This window comes from Salvia miltiorrhiza, chromosome 7 (genome assembly GCF_028751815.1).
Source record: "Salvia miltiorrhiza cultivar Shanhuang (shh) chromosome 7, IMPLAD_Smil_shh, whole genome shotgun sequence".
In the NCBI taxonomy this organism is placed as follows: domain Eukaryota; kingdom Viridiplantae; phylum Streptophyta; class Magnoliopsida; order Lamiales; family Lamiaceae; genus Salvia; species Salvia miltiorrhiza.
This window is the reverse complement of record NC_080393.1, coordinates 22,160,680-22,173,734: the sequence shown is the minus strand read 5'-3', so window position 1 is coordinate 22,173,734 and position 13,055 is coordinate 22,160,680. Positions and strand designations below refer to the sequence as shown.

The window sequence follows — 13,055 nt, the reverse complement described above, 5'->3', positions numbered from 1 at the left end:
CTCTTATTCGATTCAAACTTTGGAAGGGCTTTAAATGCCGAGTAACGAATTCGGCAGCATTTCAGCTTATGTAGTTGAATCGGTGAAGATTGAAGTGATCATCGAGCTCTATTTATAGGAGACGTCTTGAATAGATCCGTTGGCTGAAATAGTCTTCAAGAATTCTTCCGTTAGAGAGTAATTTGAACTTGGGCTGAGGCTTCCTTTGTTTGGTGAGAACAGCTACTTTGAGGAGCAGGAGATATGACATCTCTGAAAAGGTAATCACCAAAAGGAATGACCTCTGCAGAGAAAGGACGATCATGAGATCTCTGCATTTAATGCGGCTGTACTTCTGGAGTGCGTGGCTTCCTTTAAGCTTTAGAGGTTCAGTCCGATGAAGAATGTTTAACTGATACTTGACTTTAGTATCAGTTCGCTGAATCCACGTGGCTCGCATTAAATAATCAGTCGTAACTGATTTTTGGACTGGTTAGTCAAATATAAGTATTTGACTTTGCCTTTATCGTTACATCAGTCGGCAACTTCAATCTTCAGTCTTCAGTCCTCCGGCTTCAGTCTTCAGTCTTCAGAACAACAACTAAACAAGAAAAAGAACTCTAACACTTGAGTTCGAATAATTCTAGTCTATTACAATTGAAACCTATTGATTTTGGTATCATCAAAACTAGGATTAGGATATATCATCAACACACGCTCTTGCAAATAATGAAATAAGAAAGACTGTTACATTCTTGAACACAATCAACAAAAGCTACTCAGGTTTGAACTTATTACAATTACTCTATTTCTTTTTTATTTTTGCAGTAAAAAAATATATATGTGTTGCTTTGGGTATTCGGGGGAGGAGATGTTGTTGCAGCGGAAACGGCGGTTGTGTTGGGCGCGGGGAACGTCGTGGGAAATAGAGATAGGAATTGGGGCAAGGGCTGCCGACCAAATTATTTCATTGAATTTTTATTTTTATTTTTTAATTTAAATTAATCATTTAATTTAATATAAGGTTATAATAGTAATTATTTTAATCTAATTTACCAAACAACTAATTCATAGTAACTATATTTTAATCTTAGTCTACCAAACACTAAATTATACTATTACTAATCACCTTATCTGCAATACATATCTTGAATTATATCTATCTTGATTTATCACAATATGACTACCAAACACACCCCAAATATAGGACGTAACATGAATATGGATTAATGAATTCATCAATTATTCACCAACGATTAGAGGACTAATCTTAAATGTTCCTTTGAGGACATTCAAATGACGAGATTCTCACTACGCCAAAAATGCGCATACATAACACTACATACATAACGGATATTTTGAAAAACCGTTATGTATGCGCGCACTTAGGAAAAGATAACGGTTTTAACAAAAATCCGTTATCTATGTAGCGTTGTCCTAGCGATTGTGTTCTGTACGTGCAACATTCTTGCACTTGGTATATCAGGTACATTTTCGGCTGTACTCATGGGGAAGATGGCAACCCTTGGACATGATGTTATTATAGCTATCTTGCTGATATTCTTGGTTGGCTCTTTGTATGCTTTTGTGGCAGGTTTGTGGTGGATTAAATGAGTCGTACGTTGAGCTGAAGAAGCTTGTGAATTCACAAGAAAAATTGTACCAGATGGCTAGCTAGTTGCATATTTAATATATTTAGTATTTTTGTAAGGCATAATAGTATTAGATGGAACATTTGTTGAATTTTGACTATATTCAAATGATGTATGAATTCTTTTTTATGATAATAATATATGAATTTTGATTATTTTGTTTTAGAATTATTTTTATTTATTGAAATAGTAAATAAGGAAAATTGTGAAAAATAAAAAATATGTTGAAATCTAAGAAATCATACATAACGGTAAAGAATTGTTATGTATAAGTGTAAAGATAACGTATAAAAATTGACTTTTATAACAGTCAGAACCGTTATGTAAAATAAGATAGATAACGTAAATAATTGTGTTATGTATTAGGATTATAACGTTATGTAAAATACTATAGATAACGGATTTTCTCCGTTATGTATTTGGATTATACCGTTATGTAAAAAATTATAGATAACGGATTTTCTCCCTTATGTATTTGGATTATACCGTTATGTAAAATATTATAGATAACGGATTTTCTCCGTTATGTATGCGCGCCACATACATAACACCACTATACTTAACGCAAGTTTTTCCGCATAGATAACGGATAAAATCCGTTATGTATGTGCGTTTTTGGCATAGTGTCTTATGTATAATAAGTCAGGTAAAAGAGTTTAATTAATATTCACGGTCCATTTTTTTCATTTAAAAAAAGAGTAATTTTAAATATAATTGTGGCTCATATTTAACATAGTGTAAAGTGATTATTTAAAAAGGAAACATGCCAAATTAATTGAGATAAATAAAAACAAAACAAAAAATACAAGTCAATCCAAATGAAACGGGAAAACATTTACTTTTATTTGAAGTAACACAAAAAATGTCATGCACTTAGCCTTGGTATGTACGAGTCGGGCATGCCCGAATCCTGACCCAAACGATAACTCATGACCCATGCAGGTCGACCCAACTCGAATTCGACCCTAACCTGAATCCTGATCGTGATACATTATATAAAAGAGACAGTTGTTATGAATAAAAGTAACCTTGTATTTCAAATAAAAATAACACTTCTTATGCTTAAAAGTAACAATTGTACAAGTGACGGTTCTTATAATAAAATTGATCGTTCCTATTCCCTCAAAAAAAAAATGACAGTTTCTATGAATAAAAGTAATAGTGTTCCAAGTAAAAGTGATAAATTTTATGATTAAATGTAATGGTTGCAAAAGTAATAATTGTTCTTCGTCAAGTGACAATGTTGATGAATAAAACTAACAATCTGCATATAAAAAATTAAATGGATCAATCCAAATAAGGTTTAAAATCATATCGAACACCACCCGCGCACAGTGTGACGCACACAAGTGCTCCTCTTGAAGTAATATAGTTATATAAATTAACTATTATGAATTCCTACAATCATAACATTTTTCTCTCATACGTGAAATTATGTACTCCCTCCGTCCCAATAAATGTGGCCACCTTTCCATTTTAGTTTGTCTCATTAAAAGTGGTCACTTTCTTAAAATGGAAATATTTACTTTAATTAAATCTAATTAACTAATCTAATTAAAATGTGTAACTAAATCTAAACCCTAATCAAATACACTCACACACACCACAAAACACACACAACTCACACTCAGCCCCCCCTCCACCCCTGACCCTGCCGCCCAACCCTTGACCTTCGCCGCCCCGCCGCCTGACCCCCGCTGCCGCCGCCCACCCCTTGACCCTCGTCGTCCCGCCGTCTGACCTTCGCCACCGGCCTCTACTCTCTCCCTCTCGCCACCTCTCTCTCTCTCTCTCTCTCTCTCTCTCTCTCTCTTCACCATGCTCTGTTCCTCCTCGTCCACCACCGCTACCGGCGGCATTTCCATTCGAACTCCCGAAGCCGACCCCCCAACCCCCAGACCTTCCAAAATTCCACCCTCTCTCTCCCCCAATCGACGACTGCGGCCTCCTCCCTCCCTCGCCTAGGGCTCCAATGGCGGCTCCCTCGCATAGAGGGGCGACCGGAGAACGACCAACAGCAGAATTTCGTTTGCGATTTGCAATTTGCTGGTGCAAATCTAGTTCATTTTTTCAAGATTTTCATTTGCGATTTGGGTGTTTGATTTTGGGCATCTAATATTTGTTTGCGATTTGGGTGTGTGATTTATTGAGGTCGTCGTTGTTGCCGTTCTGATTCAGGCGGCGGCTCCTTTGCTGCCGCCATTCCGATGTCGCCGGCAACATCACTATGGCCGGAGAAGAAGGTGTGAAGAAAAAGTAACCAGCGCCTTTCTACTTTCATTTCCCTTAATTAATTGTGTTAATAGGCAAAAGTGCCCCATTCCTTATTCATATTTTGAAAAATGCCCTCCCTTATCATGCAAAGCTACCCATGCCCTAAATTACTAATTAACCCTTAAGTGGGTCAACATCAAATGTAATGATTTCGGTTCTCTTACACAATCTTACACATTTTTGAGTTTCAATGCATTTCTTTACAATAATGACCGAAATGATTTCAATCTGTGCATGCAATGATTTTGTAAGTCACTGTATATATATATATAGTGTTCATATCTTTAAATTGTAAATATATCGACCGGACACTAATTAACACTTAAACAATATATTAAATTAAATTCAGCAAAATAGTAAAAATTAATATAAAGATACAAATAGATAGAATACAAACTTTTATGTCGATATATCATCGATCCGGCCGGTAAAATGGCCAGAGAAATGTATCCGACCGGGTACATTTCAATTTACAAATGACCCGGCCGGATACATTTTTCCTTGACAATTACCGGCCGGATCGATGATATTTAGGCATAAAATATTCTATTTTATTCAATTTCATAAAAAAAAAAAAAAAATCAAGACGCTAATAATATATATCCATGCGTATCTATCTTAAATTTTTATTTTTTTCCCTTTAATATATTAATTTCAATACATATATTCTTTGAAATTATTTGTATATATATATATATTTATATATATATTGTGTTATTCTTGAATGTTGATATATAGTACTATATAACACTATATATATCGTGTAAATCAATTGATATCTTTAAATTTAAAATATACTCAATATCCGTCCCAAATAAATGCATGCTTGTTACCCAAAAAAATCATGCATGTTACCGATACATAAAGGTAAAAATATCTTTCTTCAAAATTTGATTCCCTTTTGATAGACATAAAGCCGATACAATCGGCTTCTTCACTTTTACCTACTTACTTTACTTTAAAATACTAGGGTTTTTACTCCACCACACACCTCTATCGGCTTCTTCACTTTTACCCACCGAGAGAGAGAGTTCAAAAGATTGAAGCACAGAGAGTTCAAAAGATTGAAGCACACTCGGACTCATCCATGGCATCTTCTTCACAGGTATTTATTTTTAATTTTCATGAAATTGAATAGAATAATGTATGCTAAAACACGATCGGTCCGGCCGGTGAAGTGGCCGGATAAATCGATCCGGCCGAGAACATTATTTAAATGAAACATACGGCCGGATCGATTTATCCGGCCACTTCACCAGCCGGACCGATCGTGTTTTAGCATAAATTATTCCATTTTAATTAGTTGTATGTTTATATTAATCAGTTAGTAATTTACTGAATTTAATTTAATTATATTTGGTTAAGTAATTATTATTGCGAGTTTTGCTGGGTATTACTGAATTTGTTTCAATCTGAAATATTTGTTTAAGTAATTATAATTGCATTGTGTATGTGGGCTTTGTGCAATTTGATAAATTAAAGTATTTTATGCCGATAGAACAACTACCCGTCCGGCACTATGCCCGGAATAATGAGTCCGGCCGGGACAGTTTCAATCTGAAATGTACCCGGCCGGATTCATTTTACCGGACACTTCGCCGGCCGGATAGTTGTTATTTAGGTATAAAATACTCTTTTCCATGTATCTGTATGTTTACGTTAATTATTACTATTTTACTGAATTTAATTTAATTATAATTGTTGAATTATTAATTAATGAAACTGTTATTTTTTGGTATTAATTAAATTGCCGTTTTTTAATATTTTACTGAATTTAATTAAATTGCTTGGTATTAATTGCAGTTTAATATTTTACTGAATTTTTACTGAATTTAATATTAAATTGCTGAATTACTAATTTTACTGAATTTAATATTAAATTGCTGAATTTTACTGAATTTAATTGCAGTTTAATATTACTGAATTTTTACTGAATTTAATATTAAATTGCTGAATTACTAATTTTACTGAATTTAATATTAAATTGCTGAATTTTACTGAATTTAATTGCAGTTTAATATTACTGAATTTACTGAATTACTATTTTAATATTTTACTGAATTTGACTATTTTTCTCGAATTTTAGTATTTTACTGAATTATTGAATTTTAATATTTTGCGGAATTTAATTGCAGTTTAATATTACTGAATTTTACTGAATTTAGTATTAAATTGCAGTTTAATTAAATTGGTTGGTATTGATTAAATTGTAGTTATTTAATTATGCCTATTTGTATTATTTTTTAATTTTTTTACTGAATTTAATATGGTATTCATTTTGTAAATGAATAGGCGAATGTCCCATATCTTCGTCGCGGCACTATAGACCAGACGGAGGTTGCTATCAGCACCTACTATAGGGATTCACATTTTCCGGAGCTGGTTGAAACTTTAAATGTGGTCGGCGAACAGTGCAATTCAGATTTATTGGGAAGATTTAGAGCATCATGTTTTGGGCATTTCACTGATTGGAGGCCCGGCGCGAAGAGCAATAAAGCATTACACCAGATTGTATCGAGGCAGATTGTGTCAGAAGAAAATGAGATGTGCTTCTTTCTGTGCGGAGCACGAGTCAGATTTTCCCCTGCGGACTACGCATTAGTGACTGGGCTCAATTTCGGGGGATCGAGGTTCGATGCGACATTACAGCACGACTGCAGTCGCGTGGAGGCATACCGACGATTCTGCGGTGCGCGAAGCATGACCATACAGTCGCTCATCAAACGCGTGTGCGATTTGGATCGTCTAGTGGATGATGAGGATGGGAGCCTGTACCTTCGTGCTGTCCTCGTGTGTGTGGCTCACACCCTTGTTCTTGGGTTGGATGCGCGGGTACAGCCGTGGCTTTGGGTGTTGGTGGATGATCTGGCTGCATTTGATAGATTCCCCTGGGGCGCGTATTCGTATAAGATGTTATGCCATTATACGAGAGAGACAGGAAAGGGCGAGAAGTATCACTTCTACGGTCCTTCGTGGGCTTTATATGTCTGGGCATTGGAGCGCGTCCCGGGCTTCGGACACATGGTCGCAGCATCTAGCGGTGATCCGACAGCGCACCCTCGGTTTTTGAGATGGACTTTCAGGGGTAAGCCGAAGCTTCACGGTCTGCGCGATCTATTCGAGGGACAGGTAATCAGTTATTTAAGATTATCCTCCACACCGTTACTGGTTTTACTTATGTTCTAATATATTATCTTTGTTGCTTTCTAGGGTGGTGTCATGCCCCTGGACCCCGATGCTGACGATCTGTCGAGTCACTACTTCATATCAGCGCTGACACCGGGCGAACTCTCGGTGAGCTTCAGGCCCCCCGACAACCCATTAGCTCGGGGTGTCCAATTTCCACAGGGCACCGGAGCCCGTGTTGTGGAGGAGCGCGGGGACGAGGAGGATGTACCTAGACAGCCTCGTACGACTCGCAGTCACAGTGTCCGGGGCCCTGTGAGGGATGCTCGACAGCACGAGCCGGCTCGTCATTCAGTAGATCCGGGCTCGCGCCCTGTGAGGGATGCTCGACCCCACGAGCCGGCTCGTCATTCAGTAGATCCGGGCTCGCGCCCTGTGAGGGATGCTCGACCCCACGAGCCGGCTCGTCATTCAGTAGATCCGGGCAAGCGCCCAGCGCCGCATACTTCTTCATCGTCGAGCGGATCTCGGACTGTTTCCAGTCCCAGCGAGGGTGAGGTGGATCGTAAGTGGGTGAAGAAGACGATCCGTCAGGAGATTAAGAAGGCCTTCGGCAAATTCGTGGAGAAACTGAAGAGCAAGGGTAAAAAGGATAGGTGCAAGAAGAGCAAACATTTCCGAGTGCCCGACTCCCCTGATGATGATGACCAGCGACGGTCCCCTGATCCTCCACAGCCACGGTCTCCTCCACAGCCACGGTCTCCTCCACCCAGTGCTTCAGGGCCCGACGCTTCAGGGCCAAGCGTTTCACGTTCCTGCGACGACGACCCCCGCGGTGAGGAACCACGCCATCCAGAGACCCAGGATTACGACGAGCAGTGGCGGGCCATGAATCAGTCTGTTCAGGGCGACTACACACCTGCGGAGCAGACTTTTGACTGGTCGACCCAGGTCTACCCTCATTGGTCTTCCCCATTCCTGAAGCCGCAGTATAGAACAGAGACCCCGATATTCTTTGCTGAACCGCTCACTTCTATCGCACCACATGAGTGGGGACAGTCCAGTTCGGCAGGACAGGCTCAGACGGAGGAGCCTGAGCCACAGGCAGAGCAGCCACAGGTACTGCTGCTGCAGCACCTAGAGCCTGAGCCACAGGCAGAGCAGCCGCCAGCAGAGCAGCCGCCAGCAGAGCTCCCGCGTCGCAGTCAGAGGGTGAGGCGTCCGTCTAACTATCAGCGATCGCCTTGGGTTAATAGCCAAATGCCACGTCCAGTGACACAAGTCTGCAGTGACCATTATGAGAAGTGGATGGCTAGGTGTCGAGAGGGTAGGGGTCGTGAGATTTATGTCAAGGCAAGTGGTGGTTTGCGGGAGTACGACGACTTCGCGCGGGTGGATAATGTCAGCCAGGAATTCACAACTGGGGTAAATAATCTATTGATTTTAACATTGTTAAATTACTTTCTACTAACTTATTGATTTTAACTTTGTTGCAGGATATTGACTTGTATTTCTTAAGCTTGAGAAATAGACTTCGAGCTTCAGCAGATTTACTGGATGACGTAGATATGAATAACACAATCATATTAGACACGGATTGGTTTGTAAGTAAACTTTCATTATTTGTATGTTTTCATTGGTGCGAATATAAATTATTAATTACTTCTATTGATCTGTAGATATACCTCAAGGGCGAGTGGGACGCTCTATTGGAGAAGTGGGCAGCCAGTGAGTTTACTCCAGAGGAGTATCATATATTGACGCATGGAGCAATAGCTGATGGTTGGCAGCCCCGGATAGACTGGCTCTGCCAAATACGTGGAAAAGCCGTTAAGGGCCAAGAACTTCCTCCTGGTCATATAGGATGGATGGATGCCACACAGGTAATCAGTTAAACAATTATTTGTCATTAGTCATTTGTGCTTTATATGTTGTTTCTTATCAATTCATTGTGGTTTGTCATAGGTTCTCATGCCAGTCATAATTGGCCACCATTTTGTCCTATGTCGGATCCGGTTAGGAGAATTGGTTTGCGAGGTCTATGACCCAGTATTCCACAAGCTATCACCTCGACAGCAGGATGGTCGAGTTGGTGAACTACTGCCTTTACTGAGATTGTTGCCAATTGTCCTTCAGTTGGCGAGGTGGCTAGACGACACATCCATTGATTCGACAGTGGCAAAGGAGAAGTACCCACTTATGACGGCGGTGTTTGCTCCAGCGGAGGTTCAGTTTCACCAGCAGGACTCTGTCAGCTGCGGGCCTTTCGTCTGCATGTATGCAGAACGACTGATATCTGGCTCTCCATCCATTGAGTGGGGTAACCACAACGTGGCGGCATACAGGGCCAAGGTTGCTAGATCTATATTTTCGTTGTGTGAAACTAGGACACATCGTATCAGTAGACTTGGTTTTGCATAGTTTTGTATATTGTTACATTAATGTGTGCTTCTATTTGGTTATTCAACGAGCATTATTTCCTGTAAATCATTCCAGCTTATCGAATAATAAGATAATTTAATCAATATCATTAACTGTTACAGCACACAAATACATCCCACTACTCCCTGGGCTCAGTCGCCCTGCCAGCGCACGTTCTCTTGCTGTGTCCTTCTTCATGGCAGATGCTGCACTTCTTTGGTTTACGACGCCTGATACTAGAAGACTCATCGGCTTGTGTGCTGGTGCCTTCACCACCACCTCGATGTCTACCTTCTTTTGGGCGCCCCGCTTGACCTTTTACAATCAGAGGTAATACAACCTGCTCAGCGATGTGCTCGGGAACTAACCACTGGCGTCTCGGCGGGAGATTATTAACTTCGCGAGAGTAAGTATCGATAAGAAAGTCATTCGTGTAGTACGAGTCTACATACTCCGCGATCGTATCACCGGCTTCACTATAAAAACAAACAAACTCGACAAGTAATCAATATAACGAACATTAGAACATATTTACATTTCAATGAACCCGACAGTAATCATTTCATGATCGTACCTTATTGCAGCGATTGAATGAGAACAGGGCAGTTGGTCTAGCTGAAATACTCGACATTCGCATTTTTTCTTCTCTAGATCCACCTTGAAGCTTCTGTCAGCAGTTTGCACCTTATACTTCATGCCACTCAACCTTTGTGCAGTGTATCGACGACTTTTTTGGACTTCAATAGCTACCCTTTTACCAGCCTCAACAGTCAAGCCTTGCTCGATTTGTTGTGCAGCCCTTAGTCGCTCGCTGAACCATTTCTCAATAACAATTCTGATTGCCTCTAACATCGAGCATATAGGAAGTCTTCTTGCCCACAACAATCTGGAATTAAAAGCTTCAGCAGCATTTGATGTCATAAAACTGTAGCGTCGCACAGGCATAGGACACATCGAACGAGCCCACTTCTCCGGCCCAATCCCCATTAGTTTATCGTACGCGGCTCTCTTCATAACCTTCAGGGCGTTCATAGCCCTATTGAAGTCGGACTTCTCGTACGCAAATGCAGCTTGTCGATACACCTCGACCACTGCCTTACCGTAATGCTTCAGGTTATTTTGCAAATGGTAGTAGCATAGGCCGTGGGTTGCATTTGGTAACTCATTTCTGATAGCATTGGCAATGGAGATATGCTGATCAGAGACAATCAAAAGTGGATCGGCTTGGCCATAAACACGTCGAATGCGTGACATGAAATAACTCCACGATTCATCGTTTTCTTTCGGGCCAACACCATACGCGAGTGGGAACAAACTCTCGTTGCCGTCCTTCGTCACTGCAACAAACAAAATACCCCTATTCTTGCCCTTCAAGTGTGTGCCATCGACGACAATCACTGGCCGTAAGCTGAACATGAAAGGGGTAGCCGAAGCTGCAAGAGCAACAAATAAGTGTTTGAATCGGCCATCATCGTCAACTTCCCACTCCACCCTCGAACCGGGATTGGATTGTCTCAACATGTATAAGTACTTGGGCAGCATCTCGAAGGACTGATCATGTCGACCATAAACCATCTCAGTGGCTCGATTACGGGCTCGCAATGCAACATCGTACTTGATCTGTACGCCAAACTCACGTCGCAGCTCCAGCTGGATGGCCTTCGGCTTCAAGATCTCGCAATCGTCGTGTATCTTCTGTGCTAAATATGCTGCGACGACTTTTGCGGGGGCCTTTATTCGCGCTACGCGCCCTAGCTCACCGTCGCATGAGTGCTCATTGGTGAACTTATACACTCCCCAAATGACTCCATCTTGTGACGATGCATGGAGCTTGAAGGGGCACGTATCTGAATGCTTGCATTTGACATAGACTCGTCTGCTGTCTGATTTGCTGACAGAAAATTCCTTGCCCTGCTTCATGTTCCACAGACCGATTGCAACGATCAGATCATCTTTGCTATTGAAATACATATTCTTTGACAACTCCCGAGGCAATAGCTGATAATCTTCAATATCCACAACTGCCGCTGCGGCGTCCAACGGGATAACCGGAACTAACCAATTAGTTAGTTCATCTGCTCCAGGAACCTGTTCGTCATCATCCTCGTCGATCTGCAAATTCTGCCAACCTGCATATTCAATCCCCGCCCTTCTCACGTTCTCTGGCTCCGACAAGTCTTCAGAGGCGCTTGTATCAGTCTCGGCTTCAGACGATGGAACATAATCTTCATCTACATTACCAGCATCCTCCACGAACTGAGGCTCGTACGTATATTGATCATCAGCTGGACCCCAACAACGATCAGTTATTAGGCGATCGTACTGGTACGGATTTGGCTCATCCCATGAAGGCCAACCCGTTGACTGATCATTACCCCAAGTGACCGACGGTTCAACACTTTGTTGCGCCGGTGAATCTCCGGCTGATAGGTCTAAATAAGCATATCTTTGGATTGCTTCCAATCCGTCCCCACTTTCGAATGTTGCACTGGATTCACCTCCATACCCGGAAGATTGAGGGAGATCGAACGAAGGAACATACACTCCTCCACTGTAATCGTCTTCAACAACATAAATCTCAGGAAAATGTGGCTGCGACGCCAGCAACTGAAGCAAATCATTGTCATCGGCAATAATATTTTTACTGTATACCCTGCCATTTAATCTCTTCGTCAAATAATACAAGCTGTAATTAGTGCTCAATGAATTCTCCATCATCAGGTAATTTATCATGTACACCGTACTGGCCATTGTGTCTCCGAAAATATGCAAATTCTTAGAAGAGCCGCCGATGTACTCATAACCATTGAAGGCACCTCCATAATTAACCACAAAGTATCTCCCATATTCATTCATCTACAGAAAAAATAATAAATAAATAAATATATGATGTAAATGGAATACAATGTTAAAATACAACATATAACATGTTAATACACTCGAAAACCATCTATCCGCCCGGGGAAGTAGCCGAGGAAATGTGTCCGGCCGTGTATTACATGATATATAATTACACACGGCCGGACACATTATCAAGGACACTTGTCCGGGCGGATACATAATTTTCGAGCATAATAACATGAGTTATGTAGCAATATATATGTATAGAACTAAAATGCAACTAATAATTACTAATTAATACTTTAAAACATGATAGAATTTGCTCTAATTCACATGTATTTCCTTCAAACGTGGCTTTAAATCATAGTATGCTATAATATGCTAATAATTCACATAAGCATATAGGATCAAACAAAACATTGAAAATAAACAATAACCAACTTAAATTACATTTCAAACGTAAAATGACATACCTTTAAACGTTCGGATGAGAGAATTCACAAATAATAGCTTCACCACTTGGAAAATATTAGAATTTCTAATGAGTTTGAGTGTTTTTTCACTTTGAGTGTTCGGATGAGAGGATGAGAGAATGAGAGAATTCACTCATATATAAACAACAAAGCTTCCTTCATTTCACGTGATTTTCTTTCAAATTAGAGTGTTTGACATGAATACTTTACTGACAAAGCTATTTCACATCATATTTGTCGTTTATCATCAATTTAAAAAAAAAAAAAAATTATGTCCCTTAATTGAAGG

The 13,055-nt window shown here is 40.3% G+C and overlaps 2 protein-coding genes and 1 long non-coding RNA gene across 4 annotated transcripts; 2 read left to right on the top strand and 1 right to left on the bottom strand.

Moving 5' to 3' along the window:
- The first annotated feature begins 1,414 nt into the window (after positions 1-1,414).
- On the top strand, positions 1,415-1,786 carry LOC130993461 (uncharacterized). The gene is made up of 2 exons (XR_009091671.1): positions 1,415-1,465; positions 1,574-1,786. It is a non-coding gene; the product is annotated as an uncharacterized LOC130993461 (long non-coding RNA).
- A 3,103-nt stretch (positions 1,787-4,889) lies between these two features.
- Positions 4,890-9,467, top strand: LOC130993460 (uncharacterized). 2 transcript variants are annotated; one of them, XM_057918359.1, is made up of 6 exons: positions 4,890-5,010; positions 6,198-7,034; positions 7,116-8,456; positions 8,528-8,635; positions 8,723-8,914; positions 8,997-9,467. In XM_057918359.1, the coding sequence occupies exons 1-6, from the start codon at positions 4,993-4,995 to the stop codon at positions 9,450-9,452; spliced, it is 2,952 nt and encodes a 983-aa protein (XP_057774342.1). In that variant the 5' UTR covers positions 4,890-4,992; the 3' UTR covers positions 9,453-9,467. The 2 variants fall into 2 exon arrangements, with proteins under 2 accessions (XP_057774342.1, XP_057774341.1); XM_057918358.1 differs by having other exon boundaries at positions 8,711-8,914.
- Positions 9,468-9,591: 124 nt separating this feature from the next.
- Positions 9,592-12,371, bottom strand: LOC130993964 (uncharacterized). Its single transcript, XM_057919003.1, has 2 exons — positions 10,027-12,371; positions 9,592-9,928 (listed from the first exon to the last, which is right to left on the bottom strand). Exons 1-2 carry the CDS (start codon positions 12,306-12,308, stop codon positions 9,592-9,594), a joined length of 2,619 nt encoding a protein of 872 aa, XP_057774986.1. The 5' UTR covers positions 12,309-12,371.
- Between the last annotated feature and the right edge of the window lie 684 nt (positions 12,372-13,055).